At 47.5% G+C, this 18605-nt stretch overlaps 1 protein-coding gene across 4 annotated transcripts in view; it reads left to right on the forward strand.

The window, feature by feature from the left end:
* The window catches only part of NEK11 (NIMA related kinase 11), a 275610-nt gene that overhangs the window by 32677 nt on the left and 224328 nt on the right, over positions 1–18605 (forward strand). For all 4 annotated transcript variants that reach the window (XM_066245120.1, XM_066245119.1, XM_066245121.1 and 1 more), the window contains exon 3: positions 11458–11623. In XM_066245120.1, coding sequence (XP_066101217.1) covers positions 11458–11623 — 166 coding nt within the window. The remainder of the gene's footprint in view (positions 1–11457; positions 11624–18605) is intronic.

Here is an 18605-nt window from a genome sequence, read left to right on the forward strand (position 1 = left end):
CTGTGGCCACCAGAATAGCTTCAACAATAAATAAATAAAAAGACTTCTCTCTCTATTAAGAAGTCTAGAGAGAGAGTAGATCCAGGGGTGACGAAGTCAGCAGCTGACATCATAAGGAACTTTGTTGTCTGTCTTTTTCATCTGTTAGCCTGTCCGCTTAGGTGACTTCATTTGTGAGCCCAGCTGGCTGCCAAAGTTCAGGAAGTCTCATGCTGACGATAACACGAAGAGGCAGATTGAAGCAGACTTTCCTCCCATGCTTCTTTTTTTATCAATGAGAAATATCTTCCTTAGAAACTCCCAAGAGACTTCTCATATCTCACAGGCCAGAATTATATCTCTGGCAGGAGGCATGGGGTTACAAGTGAGGCTTAGAGCAACTATGCTTCCTCCCAGGGGCTGGGGAGCGGGTCCTCCTCTCCGGAGCGTGTGATGGTGGAGGAGTGGGGAGATGGTAGACAGCCCTCAGTGTCTCTTAAATAACACCACAGTATTCAATGATCTTGGTCATTTGTGTAAATAAGAAAAACAGAATTGCCTGACCACTTGTTCAGAGCTGTGTGGGAGGAGAGGAAGGAGGAGGAGCCATCAGTGCTTTTGAGGGGAAATGAGGGTTGACTCTGTTATGTCCTTGAAGGTAAAGAGGACTTCAGAGTCTGTAGAAAGATGCTCCAGAAAGCAGTATCCAGTGAAACAATTCACTCACTGTTTCGGCTAGAAGGAGAGGGACAGGCAGTTTGTTCTCAATAAATTCTTTTTGTGACAGTCCTAACAGCTTTTATAGAGGCTTTGATTTAGAAATGGGGATGTTGGCTGGCCTGTGGTGGTGCAGTGGATAAAGCATCGACCTGGAATGCTGAGGTCGCCAGTTTGAAACCCTGGGCTTGCCTGGTCAAGGCACATATGGGAGTTGATGCTTCCTGCTTCTCCCCCACTTCTCTCTCTCTCTCTCTCTCTCTCTCTCTCTCTCTTTCTCTTTCCCTCTCAGCTCTCTAAAATGAATAAATAAATAAATTTTAAAATAAAAAAAATAAATGGAGGAGGAAATAGCCACCTTGTAGCAAGTGCACAAATATACAGGCTCTCCTAACATGGCCAGAGCAAATGCTGGCTTCTTCAGATCCACAAATAATGAGTACCTGATCGTGGGTTTCTTGGTTGTCTCCAAGGCGGCATCCAGAAAGGGGCTGGATGAGGTCCATCCTGCAGGCAGGCAGTTCTGTTCTTGCATTGACACCAGAGTCTCTGCAGAGAACCCGCAGTGAGACCCAGCGCTGATTCCAACCCTGAGCCATGTGCTCAAGCCATTTCTGTTTTTAAAAAGTTCATCCAGATGGAAAAGTCATTGAATTCACATGATTATTAGATATTCTTTATTCAGGCAATATTTGTCTTCCAACCTCCTACTCTTGAAATTTTCTTTTACTCTTTCCTGTTACTTAGAAGAGGAAAAAAAGGCAACTTGCATAATTTGTTATGGTACCAGCATTGAAACACTGCATGGAGTTTGACACCACAAATGAAAATATAATCCAGACAGGAGCCAAGAAGAGCATATTTGCCAAGCAAAAATGTCTGAAATGCTTCACTCTTATTTGTTCTTTTTTTAATATCTATATTACTAGTTAGTATTAATTATTTATCCTTTGCTTATTATCTGCATAGAATACTCCTATATGCTGCTCATGTGTTTGTAAACTAAATCACTCTTGAAAAGCTTAGGAAATGGAATTTATCCATAGGTAATATGATTTGCAGTTTCATTATTCAGTATTCAAGACATCTTATTTTGTCTAGCCATCTTCGGGAGTATCAATAAAATAGGCCAGAATTTAAAATGGAGGAAATGTTTTTAAACTTTTATCCCTGTGGAAGGTGGTCTTGGTGCCCCACCTGCGACCCCTGGGCTATTAATATTTCCTAGTGTGGACCCAGCCTCCCACTGCCAGCACCTGCAATTTCTCCTGAGGCTTCTCTCTGGCCATTTGGGCCTCCTAAACTCCAGCAGGTTGGAAGAGTGGGGGCATTCATATTTTTGGGAGCAGCCTGAACCAGAAGGAGCTGGTCCTCTCCCCCAAGGCAGGGGAACTCAGAGGTGTGTTCTGCACTGGGTCCCAGGGTTCCTGCGCAGAATTAGGCCACAGCTGCCCACAGTGGGAACCAGCTTGCGAAAAGGCCCTTGAATGGCTTCCCTCCCTCCCTATCACTTCATGCCTGTCCACTGCCCAAATTAACTATTGCACGCAAATCCTTTTTTCAGGGTTTATTTCCCAGGGTCTCCAGACTGAGAGATTCTTCTAGAACAGAGCATGGCTTAATGGTAGAGCTCCTCTTTTATTTTATTTATTTATTTATTTATTTATTTATTTATTTATTTTTTTTTTTGAAGTTAGAAGCAGGGAGACAGAGAGACAGACTCCCGCATGCGCCCGACCGGGATCCACCCGGCATGCCCCACCAGGGGGCGATGCTCTGCCCATCTGAGGCATTGCTCTGTTGCAACCAGAGCCATTCTAGCGCCTGAGGCAGAGGCCATAGAGCCATCCTCAGCACTCGGGCCAACTTTGCTCCAATGGAGCATTGGCTACAGGAGAGGAAGGAAGAGAGAGACAGAGAAGAAGGAGAGGGGTAGGGGTGGAGAAGCAGATGGGTGCTTCTCCTGTGTGCCCTGGCCAGAAATCAAACCCACAACTTCCACACACGGGGCCAATGCTCTACCACTGGGCCAGCTGGCCAGGGCCTCCTTTTTTATTTTTTACAATCTTGTTATATAAAGCTGAAATGCTTTTTTAAATGGGGAAATATAAATGGGTGGGGAAGAAGGGAAGGAGTTCTAGTTTTACAGATAATTTTTGAAGTGTCCCTTCCTGTAACATTTTCATTCCACATTTCCACATGTAAGGGTGTGTGTGTGTTTGTGTTACTGTAAAGAATGTTATATAGACTGTGGCTGGGCCATTCAGTGGGTAGAGCATCATCCTGGTGCACCTAGGTTGTGAGTTTGATCCCCAGTCAGGGCACATATGAGAAGAAAGCCATGAGTGCACAACTAAATGGAACAAATAAGTGGAACAATGAGTTGATGCTTCTGTCTCTTTCCCTTTCTCCCTTCTCCTCTTTCTCCCTTTTTCTCTCTCCCTTTCAAATCAATGAAAATTTTTTTTTTAAAGAATGCTATATAGCTATAGAAATTCTTAGTTTTCTTTGAAGTAGTTTTTTTTTTAAAAAAAAGTTACATGCTCATTAACTTTCACAGCCTATTCAAATAATGTGAATACAGATATTCATCTACAGGGCATTGATTATACAGGGTAAATAAAAAAGAATAATAAATTAATTGCTTTTGCTACTTAGATTCTGCCTGGGGAAAGGGCAATTCAGAATACTACAAAGTAGTTTCCCTGTACAAAGTGAATGTCCTGGGGCTCTATAGATCTGGCCTTTTCTTCCCTCCTTGAAGAAGGCTAGGGAACCCCTGCCCTACCCCTAGTTCTATTGCAGCATTCATCATAAAAATTGTTGAACTGTTTTTATTCTTGTTGGTCTCCCCAGTAAGACTGACTTCTCTTGGAGGGCAGGAGTTTGATCTCTTTCACCTTTGTGTCCCCAGCATATAGCATTGTGTTTCGCATCAGAAGGCAAAGTGACTGAAGTGTGGAATTTTCTATGTTAAGCTATTTAGTAATGGCTGCCTGGGGCCTTGTGTAGAGTCTGAAGTTGGGTTGGGCAGGAGTTTGCTGCTCAGTTGCTGATGTTTGCCACAGGCACCTGCACTGTACCATGGTGTCATTTGAGCCCCTACTGTGTTCCAGAACTCTATGACAGGGGTCCCCAAACTATGGCCTGTGGGCCACATGCGGCCCCCTGAGGCCATTTATCCGGCCCCCGCTGCACTTCCAGAAGGGGCACCTCTTTTATTGGTGGTCAGTGAGAGGAGCACATTGACTATCTCATTAGCCAAAAGCAGGCCCATTCAGTGGGTAGAGCATCATCCTGGTGCCCATAGTTCCCATTGAAATACTGGTCAGTTTGTTGATTTAAATTTACTTGTTCTTTATTTTATTTATTTATTTATTTTTTATTTATTTATTTTTTTCCTTTTTCTGAAGCTGGAAACAGGGAGAGACAGTCAGACAGACTCCCGCATGCGCCCGACCGGGATCCACCCGGCACGCCCACCAGGGGCGACGCTCTGCCCACCAGGGGGCGATGCTCTGCCCATCCTGGGCGTCGCCATGTTGCGACCAGAGCCACTCTAGCGCCTGGGGCAGAGGCCACAGAGCCATCCCCAGCGCCTGGGCCATCTTTGCTCCAATGGAGCCTTGGCTGCGGGAGGGGAAGAGAGAGACAGAGAGGAAAGCGCGGCGGAGGGGTGGAGAAGCAAATGGGCGCTTCTCCTGTGTGCCCTGGTCGGAATCGAACCCGGGTCCTCCGCACGCTAGGCCGACGCTCTACCGCTGAGCCAACCGGCCAGGGCTGTTCTTTATTTTAAATATTGTATTTGTTCCCATTTTGTTTTTTTACTTTAAAATAAGATATGTGCAGTATGCATAGGGATTTGTTCATAGTTTTTTTTTTTTATAGTCTGGCCCTCCAACGGTCTGAGGGACAGTGAACTGGCCCCCTGTGTAAAAAGTTTGGGGACTCCTGCTCTACAACATACTTGTCATCAGGGGTGGAGAGGGAAAGGCCAGATGAATCGTAATTCTAGCCCCAAATGATCTGAGGTCAGGGGTTTAATTGTTAAAAACAAAAGCAGTTAATAAATTATGGCATATGATGATGATCCCATAAAACATTTTTGTTCTTTTTCTCTGACCACAGTCATTAAAAATGTTTTTGAATTGCTAAAAGAAGCAAAAACAACTGAAGTAAAATAAAATCACATCTGGCATATGCTTTACTAACATCTACAATTTCTATTTCAGCTCCTTGGGTACTTTTAGTTCCTAGTCTTTCCATTCCCCCTTTTTAAAAAATTAAATTTATTGGGGTGACATTGGTTATTATGATTATAAAAGTTTCAACAGTATAATTTTATATCATCGGTGTATTGCACTGTGTGCTCATAACCGGAAGTTTAGTCTCCTAACATCACCATTCATTTAACCCCCTTACCTTCTTCACCCTCCCCCACCCTTTTCCCCTTTGATAACTGAGTTTTATTTGTTTGTTCATTTGTTGCTTTATGTTTTATATCTCACATATGAATGAAATCCTATGATTCTTTTCCTTTTCTGTTTGACTTATTTCGCTTAGCGTGATATTCTCAAGATCCATCCACCACTGCAAATGGCAGTATATCATCTTTTCTCATGGCTGAGTAGTATTCCATTGTATACATGTACCACATCTTCTTTATCCAGTCCTCCACTGAAGAACCTTTGGGTTGTTTTCATGTCTTGACTACCATGAATAATGCTGCAGTGAACATAGGGTACATATATCTTAAATAAATGTTTTCAAATTTTTTGAGTAGATACTCAAAAGTGGGATTGTTGGGTTATATGGTAGCTCTATTTTAATTTTTTTTTTTTTTTTTAGGAAACTCCATACTGTTTTCCACAGTGGCTACGAGTTTACTTTCCTACTAGCAGTGTATAGGGTTCCTTTTTCTCCACATCTTCTCCAACACTTATTAATTTTTTTTTTTTTTTGGTATTTTTCTGAAGCTGGAAACGGGGAGAGACAGTCAGACAGACTCCCACATACGCCCGACCGGGATCCACCCGGCACGCCCACCAGGGGCGAAGCTCTGCCCACCAGGGGACGATGCTCTGCCCCTCCGGGGCGTCGCTCTGCCACGACCAGAGCCACTCTAGCGCCTGGGGCAGAGGCCAAGGAGCCATCCCAGCGCCCAGGCCATCTTTGCTCCAATAGAGCCTTGGCTGCGGGAGGGGAAGAGAGAGACAGAGAGGAAGGAGGGGGGGGGGTTGGAGAAGCAAATGGGCGCTTCTCCTATGTGCCCTGGCCAGGAATCGAACCCGGGTCCCCCGCACGCCAGGCCAACGCTCTACCGCTGAGCCAACCGGCCAGGGCCCACTTATTAATTTTGTTTTGTTGATAATTGGCTTTTCCATTTTTTTAAATCAATGTGCCACTTTTTGGAATAAATATTATTCTCTGACATTACATTTTTTCATGCCCTTTACATTTTAAAGTTATATGTTGTAGGAAAGGGGATGAAATAACTTTCAAAAGGATGTTTTCCACTCTCCTGATATTTCTGCCTGTAAATGAGAAATACCATGACCTTAAATCCCTTAGAAGACCTGAGTTTTTAAGACTGAAATAAATAAATAGGAATGAACTCAATGAGTCAGACCTTTGGAGATTCAATTTTCATTGCCCCCAAGTGTATACAGTGATTCATCTCAACACCCGGATGTGCTTATGTCATGCAGAACTACATTAGTGAGGGCTCCCAGGTGCAGATAAGAGCAGCACCCTCTGCACAGTTTAAGCAGAAAGCCATTGGTTCCAGTGCAGAGATAACCACAGTGGGAGGGCAGGTGGAGCAGGCTGACAGCTCAGTGTCCAGAAACATCAGTCAGAACCATGCCACTGAAGTGACCTGCTACCATTGTCCCAGGGTCATGCTATTTCTTATGACACCTGTATTGGCAAAAGGGAGGCCCTGCGTTCACCCTGTTTCTTCACACAGCTCACACCCAAGGCAAAGTCTTGGACGGGTGCAGCTGACTGGTGGAACCCATGTCAGATACTGGAACCCCAACTCCCCAACTCAAGGGAGGCGGTGATGTAGGGTTTGTTTGTTGTCTGTTTTATCTACCTGGGGAAGACGGGACCCACAGTCCAGGGATCTCCCACAATTGTAGGGAGGTCGTCTTAAGATGCTGGGCAGCCACAAATGACAGGAGCCAGCTATAACAATGTCTCATGAAAATAGCAGCAGGCAAATTGTGTAAGCTATTGGGCCTCAACTGTTAAAAAGTGGAGCAAAAAGATGGAAACACACAGGAATGTTAATGCTGATTATCTCTATGGTGGATTGTGGGTAATGTTTTCCTTGTTCTGTTTTCAAAATATTCTATAATGAAACTATATTTCCTTATAAATTAGAAAAAATGAGAACTTACCACTTTAGAAAAAAGTCACTAAAATAATAGGTGGATGAAAACTCTATCTTAAAAGTCCCAAGCAGATTTAATTCTCTCTGTTGAATAGGTGAATGCTGAATTAAAAAAGAAAATCAAAGGAGCAAAAAATTACTGTCTTTATGCTGAGGTTATAATCTACTTTCTGTGGCACTGCCCTCAGTGGGTACAGTAGCTGCTGATCACACTAGAGTCATAGCATCTTAAACCAGGAGGGCCCTGGTCAGCATTTACCCTGACTTCATGTCATTCATCTTGACTTGAAGTTTTTAAAAATACAAACATACATATATACACACATTTTTGCATATACAAATATTATGTTAAATATCTGTCTTCCTCCCAAAACACAAAAGCAGAGACCACAAGTCCCCAGCGCCCACTACACCACAGACACATAGTAGGTACTTTCTATACACTTGCAATACTGGATGGTAATATCATAAAGGAAGGGACCATAGCTGGCTGTTTCCAGACTAACTGGGAGGTCTTCCAGTCCCACCAGCTGACTGGCTCTCCCTGAGATGGTTGTGGCTGCAAGGGACATCTTTCTGACACTTTCTGCAATCCTAACTGGAGATTCTAGAGCTCTTTTAGGCCCATCAGCTTATTTTCCCCTTGAAGAACTTTTTTCTTTTTCTTTTTCTTTTTCACTCCTGCCCCCTCCTGAACACTAGAAAACACAAGGGTCCTGCTGTTTTCTATGGCCTCCTCTGGAAAGAACATAGGTCTTCTGCTCCTCGGCTGCCCTACCCATCCTGGGGTTCTATTCCTGTCTTGCCCTCTGGACCCAGCCTAGGGCTCATGAACTCTTTCCAAGGGCTCAGCAGTACCTAACTTTCTTGTCTCTCTTCATCTGGTCCAGAGTGCCCCTTTCCCACCTGGGGGCAGGGAGGACGCTCACCCTCTGGTCCGGTGTTTCTCCATGTCTTTTCTCTTTGGCCTTCATCTCTCCATTGGAAAATCAAAAGCCAGGGATTGGACTCATATTCTCTGTAGTGTGGGATGCCATCTTTTTCCATATGCTGCTGCTTCAATGGCGGAAATGGGAATGGATACAAGGAAATTCAAGGAAAAACAACCTTTGGTTAACATCTCAAAAGTGTTATCTGTTATATTTGTACGAAAGGTAGACCAATTCTAAGGCAATAAAACAACTATAGTTATCCCAAATTTACAAAGTCATTCTTCAAAGTTTGTCAGTTTACTACATAGTCTAGCAGGGGTCCCCAAACTTTTTACACAGGGGCCCAGTTCACTGTCCCTCAGACCCGTTGGAGGGCCGCCACATACAGTGCTCCTCTCACTGACCACCAATGAAAGAGGTGCCCCTTCTGGAAGTGCGGCAGGGGGCAGGATAAATGGCCTCAGGGGGCTGCATGTGGCCCGCGGGCCGTAGTTTGGGGATGCCTGGTAGAGAGAAGGAAGCATGACAGTAAGGAGAGAGAACAGAAACTTTGCAGAATTGTCTGCTAGGGTGCCCATTTTTGCTACTGTCAAAAAGTTTCTCCCGAACAGTTGAGTCTGATCAAATACATATCTGTCATGTTATTTAGGAGTGACAGGCTGAGAGCCTCTGAGCAGGTGACAAGCTGCCCTTGACTTGGTAAGTTTCCATGCTCTCCTTGGCTGCTGTGGGTCTCACATGAAGTTATATGCAATGGGAGCTCCGTGTCAGTTCAGTGGCATGATTTTAGGTCAGGAAGGGAGGTTGAATGTCTCCATGTCACCTAGAGACGATTGTATTAGATACCACCTGCCCTAATAGTCCTACCTTCATTCGCTAAGCTGTGGGCAAGTGAGAGTTGATGCTTCATCATCGGGCTTCCAGGCGAGGCTCGGGTAACTGTGTCTAAGTCTTCTGCCCTGTTTCACAGTGGTTGATGTTTGCAAGGAAAAATAAGCACCCTGAAGTATTTATAGTATTTGTTCCTTCACAGCAAGAGAATATTACAAGTTTGTGTAAGACTTTGTATTGTCACGCTTAATTGCTATGACTTTTACAACTGCGTGGTATCTGGGGCCCAGTAAATTGCTGGAAAAGCACTTTGAAGATGTCACTGAGCTTGGCCTGCTGCTTTGTAATCTTCAGAAGTTAGGCCAAAACATAGCTCCTTATAGTATACTAACTGTAATGACGTTACTGAGATACCATCTTTAATAACAAGCTCAGTTTTAACAGAATTCTTATTTTATGGTTGTACTCTTTAAAAAAATATTTATTTAGAAATTAAATTTAATGGAGTGACATTGTCTCTCTTTATTGATCTGACATCAATAAGAGTACATAGGTTTCAGGTAGCATTTCTATAGCATTTGGACTGTTGATTGCATTATGTGCCCATCACCCCAAATCAAGTCATTATTCATCACCGTATAACTGTCCCTCTTTGCTCCACTCCTCCTCACCCCCCTCGAATTCCTGACGGAATAGTTTTTCCATAGAATATGTTACCAAGCAAGCATTTCCCTGGAATCTACTTCATTATCAAGTAGGGGCCTAAGAGAATGTTCTATAACAAACCAATGTGAAAGCATCATTTGGGATAAGGAACCAAATACTCCAGCTTTCTAAATTGCAGCTGTAGTTATAGACTCTTGTAAACGCCAGAGCAGAGCCTGTGAAGTCACCCTAGCTGGTGTGGTTGGACCACTCACTGTGGCAACAGTGTGTGCTATGGTTGCCTTTTGGGAATGGAATGAACTCCGAATGGGAAGAACGTTAATATGAAGAACATTGGAAAAGAATACTCAATACTCAATTTTTACATTTTTTTAACCACTGTTTTAGAATTGCCTTGTCAATGACTTATTTAACCACAATTTTCTTTTTGCCACTTGTCAGGTTTCTTTGGTAAGCATTTGACTTAGCTTTCCTAACAAAGATAGCTTCCCAACTCATCCTTCATCAGGTTGTCATATTTTAGTCACAAATTTACAATAACGAGCACAACTGGCATTAACAAGTTTGAGGATAAACACAATGACTTGGGTAAGCGCACGTCTCAACTGAAGAACAGAAATGGGGGTGCCAGAGTGCACCTACCAGCCCCAGCATTCCCTGTGGCAAAGGCACCCTGCAGCGTCTGTTAGGAAGGAGTAGAGGTCTCTATCTATGAATTGGTTAAAGGGCCTTTAATTAAGAGAGTTTCTACATAATTACATTTTCCTTAATATGTGTAAGTGGTAACTCTTAAAGAACTTTTTTTTTATTTTGGAAAATGATTTCTAGTATGGGTCCTGCACAACTTGCCTTAATAAACAGCCTACTTATAATCAGTGGACTCTGTCTACACACGTAACTGATGCTCTGAAGTACTTCTCCCCAGCAATCTAGTTTACACTCTGCCACTATAATTGGTTTGTTCATCAGACTACTTTTTCCTTAGATGCGAAGAGATAATGTTTTGATCTACTCCTTATTAAGTTATCACAATTTTTAAAATAATAATTTGGAGACTTAATGAATTTTATTCAAGATCCTAACTACCTCTCTGAGCATGTCTACAGATATTTTTCTCTTCTCCAAAATACTGGTAGCAATAAAGTATGCTTTGCCAAGGATAGTTTAAAAAATAAAATAGATATTGTCTTATTAATAGATGTGGACAATTTTAGAGCTTAGAGATAGAGAGAAGTGTATGTGTCTCTATGTATTTGTGTGAGTTATACACCCACACAGAGGCAGAGAGAGACATAGGCAGAGAGACAAAGAGATAGGCAAAGCAAGAATTAGAGACAGAGACAGATATTATATTTATATTACATGATACTACATTGTATAATATATAATATTACATTATTTTTATTATACTATACATTATGTAATATTATAGTATATAATATTACATTATTTTTACATATGCACATATGTATATATAGAGACAGAGACAGAAAGATATAGAGATACCAAGAGAGGGATAGAGAGAGACATTGAAAAGCAGACAGAAACGCAGGAAAACAGATGAGAGAGAAAATGCAGAGAGAGACAGAAACAGAGATAGCATGCAAGACACAAAGAGAATTGGAGACATCTGAGACAGAGGAAGCACCGCGTCAGTGATGTTGCTCAGGAGTATCTCCATCTCTGCCCTGTTTGACCAGAACTGTAGTCACAGATGTGCAGGTCAGAGGCCTTGGGGAAGCCATGTCACTGGCTAGGGCAGAGAGGCAGGCCCGGCTCCGCCTGGAGACACAGTGTCATAACAGACAATACCAGACCTATGAGTAGGTCACAGCCTGGACATAAATTAGATGGCCCTACACCACTTGTTAAGATCTATTAAATGTGTTTTTTTAGTTCTAAATATATTTAAATTTTTTTTTTTTTTGGCTGCAGAAAGGTATTGAAGGAAATCTCTGTTGGAGAACTCAATCCAAATGAGACTGTGCAGGCCAGTTTCGAGGCCCAGCTCCTTTCCAAGCTGGACCACCCCTCCATTGTCAAGTTCTATGCAAGCTTCGTGGAGAAAGATAATTTCTGCATTATCACGGAGTACTGTGAGGTGAGACTTGCCTTCTCTTTCTGAAATCTCAAAAGAAATCCGTTTCACAGAAAAAGTTGTCTGTAAAGAGATGTCTCAGAGTTCAATCACCAAACCACAAACTGAACCATAAAGACCCGGGATCTCATATCCTGCAGCTAAGAATGATCATCTATAGTCAATTAACAAATTTGTTTCTGATGAAGGGTTTCACTCATTTTGAAAATTCACAATGAATATGTTTTATTAAGGAAGTGCTGCAGAAGAATGCTTCAACATCTTTGGGGGGGGGGCAGGGAATTCCCAAAGCTCTTTCAATGGTCCAGGGCTTAGATGCACATTTAAATGCCATACTAGAGGTCTGGAAAGAACAGAGGCACATCTCCTAAAGTCTGGACGTTAGCTCTATGGCCAGTGAAATTGGAAATGGAAATAAGGCTCCATTTATCCATGGAAATTTTTCATATTGATTGATTTGTATGGCTTCCGGTATTTGAAGTTTCCCCTGCCACTCCCTGTTTTCTCCAGGTGGTAGTAGGCTGTGTATTTTACTGATCCCCTAAAGGTGTCAGAAGGGGGAAGATGACAGGGTGCAGCTATAATGTGGATCTGGGCATTTATTCTTGGTAGGCTAGGTTGAGTGGAATTGAAAGAATTGGCTCAGATCCAAGATGGTAGCAGAGTAGGTGAAAGCTACACTCACCTCCTCCCAGGGCCAAACTGGAATTACAACTAAAATATAGAGCAATCAACCTGAATAAATAACCAGCTGAAGACTAACTGAGGAGAAGTCTCATAACCAAGAATTTACAGAAGCCACATTGATACTGGCAGGAAGGGTGGAGACTCAGAAAGGGCTGACCTCAGTCCCACAGTGGTGGCTAAGATTCCAGAGGGCTATATCAGCTGCCAGGGTTCCCCATGAGGAGCATGGTCTCAACCCCAAGCTAGGCTTCCCAGCCCAGAGCACCACAGCCAGGAAGAGGTGCCCACATAATATCTGACTGTGAAACTAGGTGGAATTCTGTCCACCTGAGAGAGACAGGAACCTTCCAGAGACACAGCTATCCTTTTAAAGGGCCAGTGAACAAAATCTCTTTCACAACCAATCATCCCGGGCTCCACTGGAGGTAGAGTGTAGTGGGCAGGAGTCTCTTTTGCAAAGAGACTGGGTTCATGGCTCTGGGGAGAGAGCTGAATGGATAGCCGCCAGGACCCCTGTGCAGAGTCACTCTCCCACACCATAGACTCTATCTTTCTTGGGTGGAACACTCCCCTCTATAGAGCATTAGCCTTGGGGAAAGCAATAACCCCACACCCTGGCATTATCACCCCCACTCTGCAGAGCTTGTGTCCTGCTGAGGAGTCAGCTGCCTGGGCCAGGATATAGAGGTCTGGGCCAGAGTGTAGAGGTCTGGGTCAGAGTGTAGAGGTCTGGGCCAGAGTGTAGAGGTCTGGGCCAGGATGTAGAGGTCTGGGTCAGAGTGTAGAGGTCAGGGCCAGGATGTAGAGGTCTGGGCCAGGATGTAGAGGTCTGGGTCAGGATGTAGAGGTCTGGGTCTGGATGTAGAGGTCTGGGCCAGAGTGTAGAGGTCTGGGCCAGAGTGTAGAGGTCTGGGCCAGGATGTAGAGGTCTGGGCCAGAGTGTAGAGGTCTGGGCCAGGATGTAGAGGTCTGGGTCAGGATGTAGAGGTCTGGGCCAGGATGTAGAGGTCTGGGCCAGAGTATAGAGGTCTGGGTCAGAGTGTAGAGGTCTGGGCCAGGATGTAGAGGTCTGGGTCAGGATGTAGAGGTCTGAGCCAGAGTGTAGAGGTCTGGGTCAGGATGTAGAGGTCTGGGTCAGATTGTAGAGGTCTGGGCCAGGATGTAGAGGTCTGGGTCAGGATGTAGAGGTCTGGGCCAGAGTGTAGAGGTCTGGGTCAGAATGTAGAGGTCTGGGCCAGGATGTAGAGGTCTGGGCCAGGATGTAGAGGTCTGGGCCAGGATGTAGAGGTCTGGGCCAGAGTGTAGAGGTCTGGGTCAGGATGTAGAGGTCTGGGTCAGGATGTAGAGGTCTGGGTCAGAGTGTGGAGGTCTGGGTCAGGATGTAGAGGTCTGGGTCAGAGTGTGGAGGTCTGGGCCAGGATGTAGAGGTCTGGGCCAGGATGTAGAGGTCTGGCCAGAGTGTAGAGGTCTGGGCCAGGATGTAGAGGTCTGGGCCAGGATGTAGAGGTCTGGGTCAGGATGTAGAGGTCTGAGCCAGAGTGTAGAGGTCTGGGTCAGGATGTAGAGGTCTGGGTCAGAGTGTAGAGGTCTGGGCCAGGATGTAGAGGTCTGGGTCAGGATATAGAGGTCTGAGCCAGAGTGTAGAGTACTGGGCCAGGATGTAGAGGTCAGGGCCAGGATGTAGAGGTCTGGGCCGGAGTGTGGAGGTCTGGGCCAGGATGTAGAGGTCTGGGCCAGAGTGTGGAGATCTGGGCCAGGATGTAGAGGTCTGGGTCAGAGTGTGGAGGTCTGGGCCATGATGTAGAGGTCTGGGTCAGAGTGTAGAGGTCTGGGCCAGGAAGTAGAGGTCTTGGCCAGGATGTAGAAGTCTGGGTCAGGATGTAGAGGTCTGGGTCAGGATGTAGAAGTCTGGGTCAGAGTGTAGAGGTCTGGGCCAGGATGTAGAGGTCTGGGCCAGGATGTAGAGGTCTGGGTCAGGATGTAGAGGTCTGGCCCAGAGTGTAGAGGTCTGGGTCAGAGTGTAGAGGTCTGGGCCAGGATGTAGAGGTCTGGGTCAGGATGTAGAGGTCTGGGCCAGAGTGTAGAGGTCTGGGTCAGAGTATAGAGGTCTGGGCCAGAGTGTAGACGTCTAAGTCAGGATGTAGAGTTCTGGGCCAGAGTGTAGAGGTCTTGGCCAGAGTGTAGAGGTCTGGGTCAGGATGTAGAGGTCTGGGCCAGAGTGTAGAGGTCTGGGTCAGGATGTAGAGGTCTGGGCCAGGATGTAGAGGTCTGGGCCAGAGTGTAGAGGTCTGGGCCAGAGTGTAGAGGTCTGGGCCAGGATGTAGAGGTCTGGGTCAGGATATAGAGGTCTGGGCCAGAGTGTAGAGGTCTGGGCCAGAGTGTAGAGGTCTGGGTCAGGATGTAGAGGTCTGGGCCAGGATGTAGAGGTCTGGGCCAGAGTGTAGAGGTCTGGGTCAGGATGTAGAGGTCTGGGCCAGGATGTAGAGGTCTGGGCCAGAGTGTAGAGGTCTGGGCCAGAGTGTAGAGGTCTGGGCCAGGATGTAGAGGTCTGGGCCAGAGTGTAGAGGTCTGGGCCAGAGTGTAGAGGTCTGGCCAGAGTGTAGAGGTCTGGGCCAGGATGTAGAGGTCTGGGCCAGAGTGTAGAGGTCTGGGCCAGGATGTAGAGGTCTGTGCCAGAGTGTAGAGGTCTGGGTCAGGATGTAGAGGTCTGGGCCAGAGTGTAGAGGTCTGGGCCAGAGTGTAGAGGTCTGGGCCAGGATGTAGAGGTCTGGGCCAGGATGTAGAGGTCTGGGCCAGAGTGTAGAGGTCTGGGTCTGGATGTAGAGGTCTGGGCCAGAGTGTAGAGGTCTGGGCCAGGATGTAGAGGTCTGGGCCAGGATGTAGAGGTCTGAGCCAGAGTGTAGAGGTCTGGGTCTGGATGTAGAGGTCTGGGCCAGAGTGTAGAGGTCTGGGCCAGGATGTAGAGGTCTGGGTCAGGATGTAGAGGTCTGGGCCAGGATGTAGAGGTCTGGGTCAGGATGTAGAGGTCTGGGTCAGGATGTAGAGGTCTGGGCCAGGATGTAGAGGTCTGGGCCAGGATGTAGAGGTCTGGGTCAGGATGTAGAGGTCTGGGTCAGGATGTAGAGGTCTGGGCCAGGATGTAGAGGTCTGGGCCAGGATGTAGAGGTCTGGGCCAGGATGTAGAGGTCTGGATCAGAGTGTAGAGGTCTGGGCCAGGATGTAGAGGTCTTGGCCAGGATGTAGAGGTCTGGGTCAGGATGCAGAGGTCTGGGTCAGGATGTAGAGGTCTGGGTAAGGATGTAGAGGTCTGGGTGAGAGTGTAGAGGTCTGGGCCCGGATGTAGAGGTCTGGGCCAGGATGTTGAGGTCTGGGTCAGGATGTAGAGGTCTGGGCCAGGATGTAGAGGTCTGGGTCAGGAGTAGAAGTCTGGGCCAGAGTGTAGAGTCTGGGCCAGGATGTAGAGGTCTGGGTCAGGATGTAGAGGTCTGGGCCAGGATGTAGAGGTCTGGGCCAGGATGTAGAGGTCTGGGTCAGGATGTAGAGGTCTGAGACAGAGTGTAGAGGTCTGGGTCAGGATGTAGAGGTCTGGGTCAGAGTTTAGAGGTCTGGGCCAGGATGTAGAGGTCTGGGTCAGGATGTAGAGGTCTGAGCCAGAGTGTAGAGGTCTGGGTCAGGATGTAGAGGTCTGGGCCAGGATGTAGAGGTCTGGGCCAGGATGTAGAGGTCTGGGTCAGGAAGGAGAGGTCTGGGTCAGGATGTAGAGGTCTGGGTCAGAGTGTAGAGGTCTGGGTCAGGATGTAGAGGTCTGGGTCAGGATGTAGAGCTCTGGGTCAGAATGTAGAGGTCTGGCCAGAGTGTAGAGGTCTGGGTCAGGATGTAGAGGTCTGGGTCAGAGTGTAGAGGTCTGGGTCAGGATGTAGAGGTCTGGGTTAGGATGTAGAGGTCTGGGTCAGGATGTAGAGGTCTGGGTCAGGATGTAGAGGTCTGGGCCAGAGTGTAGAGGTCTGGGCCAGGATGTAGAGGTCTGGGTCAGAGTGTGGAGGTCTGGGTCAGGATGTAGAGGTCTGAGTCAGAGTGTAGAGGTCTGGGCCAGGATGTAGAGATCTTGGCCAGGATGTAGAGGTCTGGGTCAGGATGTAGAGGTCTGGGTCGGAGTGTAGAGGTCTGGGCCAGGATGTAGAGGTGTGGGCCAGAGTGTAGAGGTCTGGGCCAGAGTATAGAGGTCTGGGCCAGGATGTAGAGGTCTGGGTCAGGATGTAGAGGTATGGGTCAGAGTGTAGAGGTCTGGGTCAGGATTTAGAGGTCTGGGTCAGGATGTAGAGGTCTGGGTCAGGATGTAGAGGTCTGGGCCAGGATGTAGAGGTCTGGGCCAGGATGTAGAGGTCTGGGCCAGGATGTAGAGGTCTGGGTCAGAGTGTAGAGGTCTGGGCCAGGATGTAGAGGTCTTGGCCAGGATGTAGAGGTCTGGGTCAGGATGTAGAGGTCTGGGTCAGGATGTAGAGGTCTGGGCCAGAGTGTAGAGGTCTGGGCCAGGATGTAGAGGTCTGGGCCAGGATGTAGAGGTCTGGGTGCGGATGTAGAGGTCTGGGCCAGAGTGTAGAGGTCTGGGCCAGGATGTAGAGGTCTGTCCAGAGTGTAGAGGTCTGGGCCAGGATGTAGAGGTCTGGGCCAGGAAGTATAGGTCTGGGTCAGAGTGTAGAGGTCTGGGCCAGGATGTAGAGGTCTGGGTCAGGATGTAGAGGTCTGGGCCAGAGTGTAGAGGTCTGGGTCAGTAGTAGAACTCTGGGCCAGAGTGTAGAGGTCTGGGCCAGGATGTAGAGGTCTGGGCCAGGATGTAGAGGTCTGGGCCAGGATGTAGAGTTCTGGGTCAGGATGTAGAGGTCTGGGTCAGAGTGTGGAGGTCTGGGTCAGGATGTAGAGGTCTGGGTCAGAGTGTAGAGGTCTGGGCCAGGATGTAGAGATCTAGGCCAGGATGTAGAGGTCTGGGTCAGGATGTAGAGGTCTGGGTCAGGATGTAGAGGTCTGGGCCAGAGTGTAGAGGTCTGGGCCAGGATGTAGAGGTCTGGGTCAGAGTGTGGAGGTCTGGGTCAGGATGTAGAGGTCTGAGTCAGAGTGTAGAGGTCTGGGCCAGGATGTAGAGATCTTGGCCAGGATGTAGAGGTCTGGGTCAGGATGTAGAGGTCTGGGTCAGAGTGTAGAGGTCTGGGCCAGGATGTAGAGGTGTGGGCCAGAGTGTAGAGGTCTGGGCCAGAGTATAGAGGTCTGGGCCAGGATGTAGAGGTCTGGGTCAGAGTGTAGAGGTCTGAGTCAGGATGTAGAGGTCTGGGCCAGGATGTAGAGGTCTGGGCCAGGATGTAGAGGTCTGGGTCAGAGTGTAGAGGTCTGGGCCAGGATGTAGAGGTCTTGGCCAGGATGTAGAGGTCTGGGTCAGGATGTAGAGGTCTGGGTCAGGATGTAGAGGTCTGGGCCAGAGTAGAGGTCTGGGCCAGGATGTAGAGGTCTGGGCCAGGATGTAGAGGTCTGGGTGCGGATGTAGAGGTCTGGGCCAGAGTGTAGAGGTCTGGGCCAGGATGTAGAGGTCTGTCCAGAGTGTAGAGGTCTGGGCCAGGATGTAGAGGTCTGGGCCAGGATGTATAGGTCTGGGTCAGAGTGTAGAGGTCTGGGCCAGGATGTAGAGGTCTGGGTCAGGATGTAGAGGTCTGGGCCAGAGTGTAGAGGTCTGGGTCAGGAGTAGAAGTCTGGGCCAGAGTGTAGAGGTCTGGGCCAGGATGTAGAGGTCTGGGCCAGGATGTAGAGGTCTGGGCCAGGATGTAGAGTTCTGGGTCAGGATGTAGAGGTCTGGGCCAGAGTGTAGAGGTCTGGGCCAGGATGTAGAGGTCTGGGTCAGAGTGTGGAGGTCTGGGTCAGGATGTAGAGGTCTGAGTCAGAGTGTAGAGGTCTGGGCCAGGATGTAGAGATCTGGGCCAGGATGTAGAGGTCTGGGTCAGGATGTAGAGGTCTGGGTCAGAGTGTAGAGGTCTGGGCCAGGATGTAGAGGTCTGGGCCAGAGTGTAGAGGTCTGGGCCAGGATGTAGAGGTCTGGGCCAGGATGTAGAGGTCTGGGCCAGGATGTAGAGTTCTGGGTCAGGATGTAGAGGTCTGGGCCAGAGTGTAGAGGTCTGGGCCAGGATGTAGAGGTCTGGGTCAGAGTGTGGAGGTCTGGGTCAGGATGTAGAGGTCTGAGTCAGAGTGTAGAGGTCTGGGCCAGGATGTAGAGATCTTGGCCAGGATGTAGAGGTCTGGGTCAGGATGTAGAGGT

Source organism: Saccopteryx bilineata, chromosome 10 (assembly GCF_036850765.1).
Source record: "Saccopteryx bilineata isolate mSacBil1 chromosome 10, mSacBil1_pri_phased_curated, whole genome shotgun sequence".
In the NCBI taxonomy this organism is placed as follows: Eukaryota; Metazoa; Chordata; class Mammalia; order Chiroptera; family Emballonuridae; genus Saccopteryx; species Saccopteryx bilineata.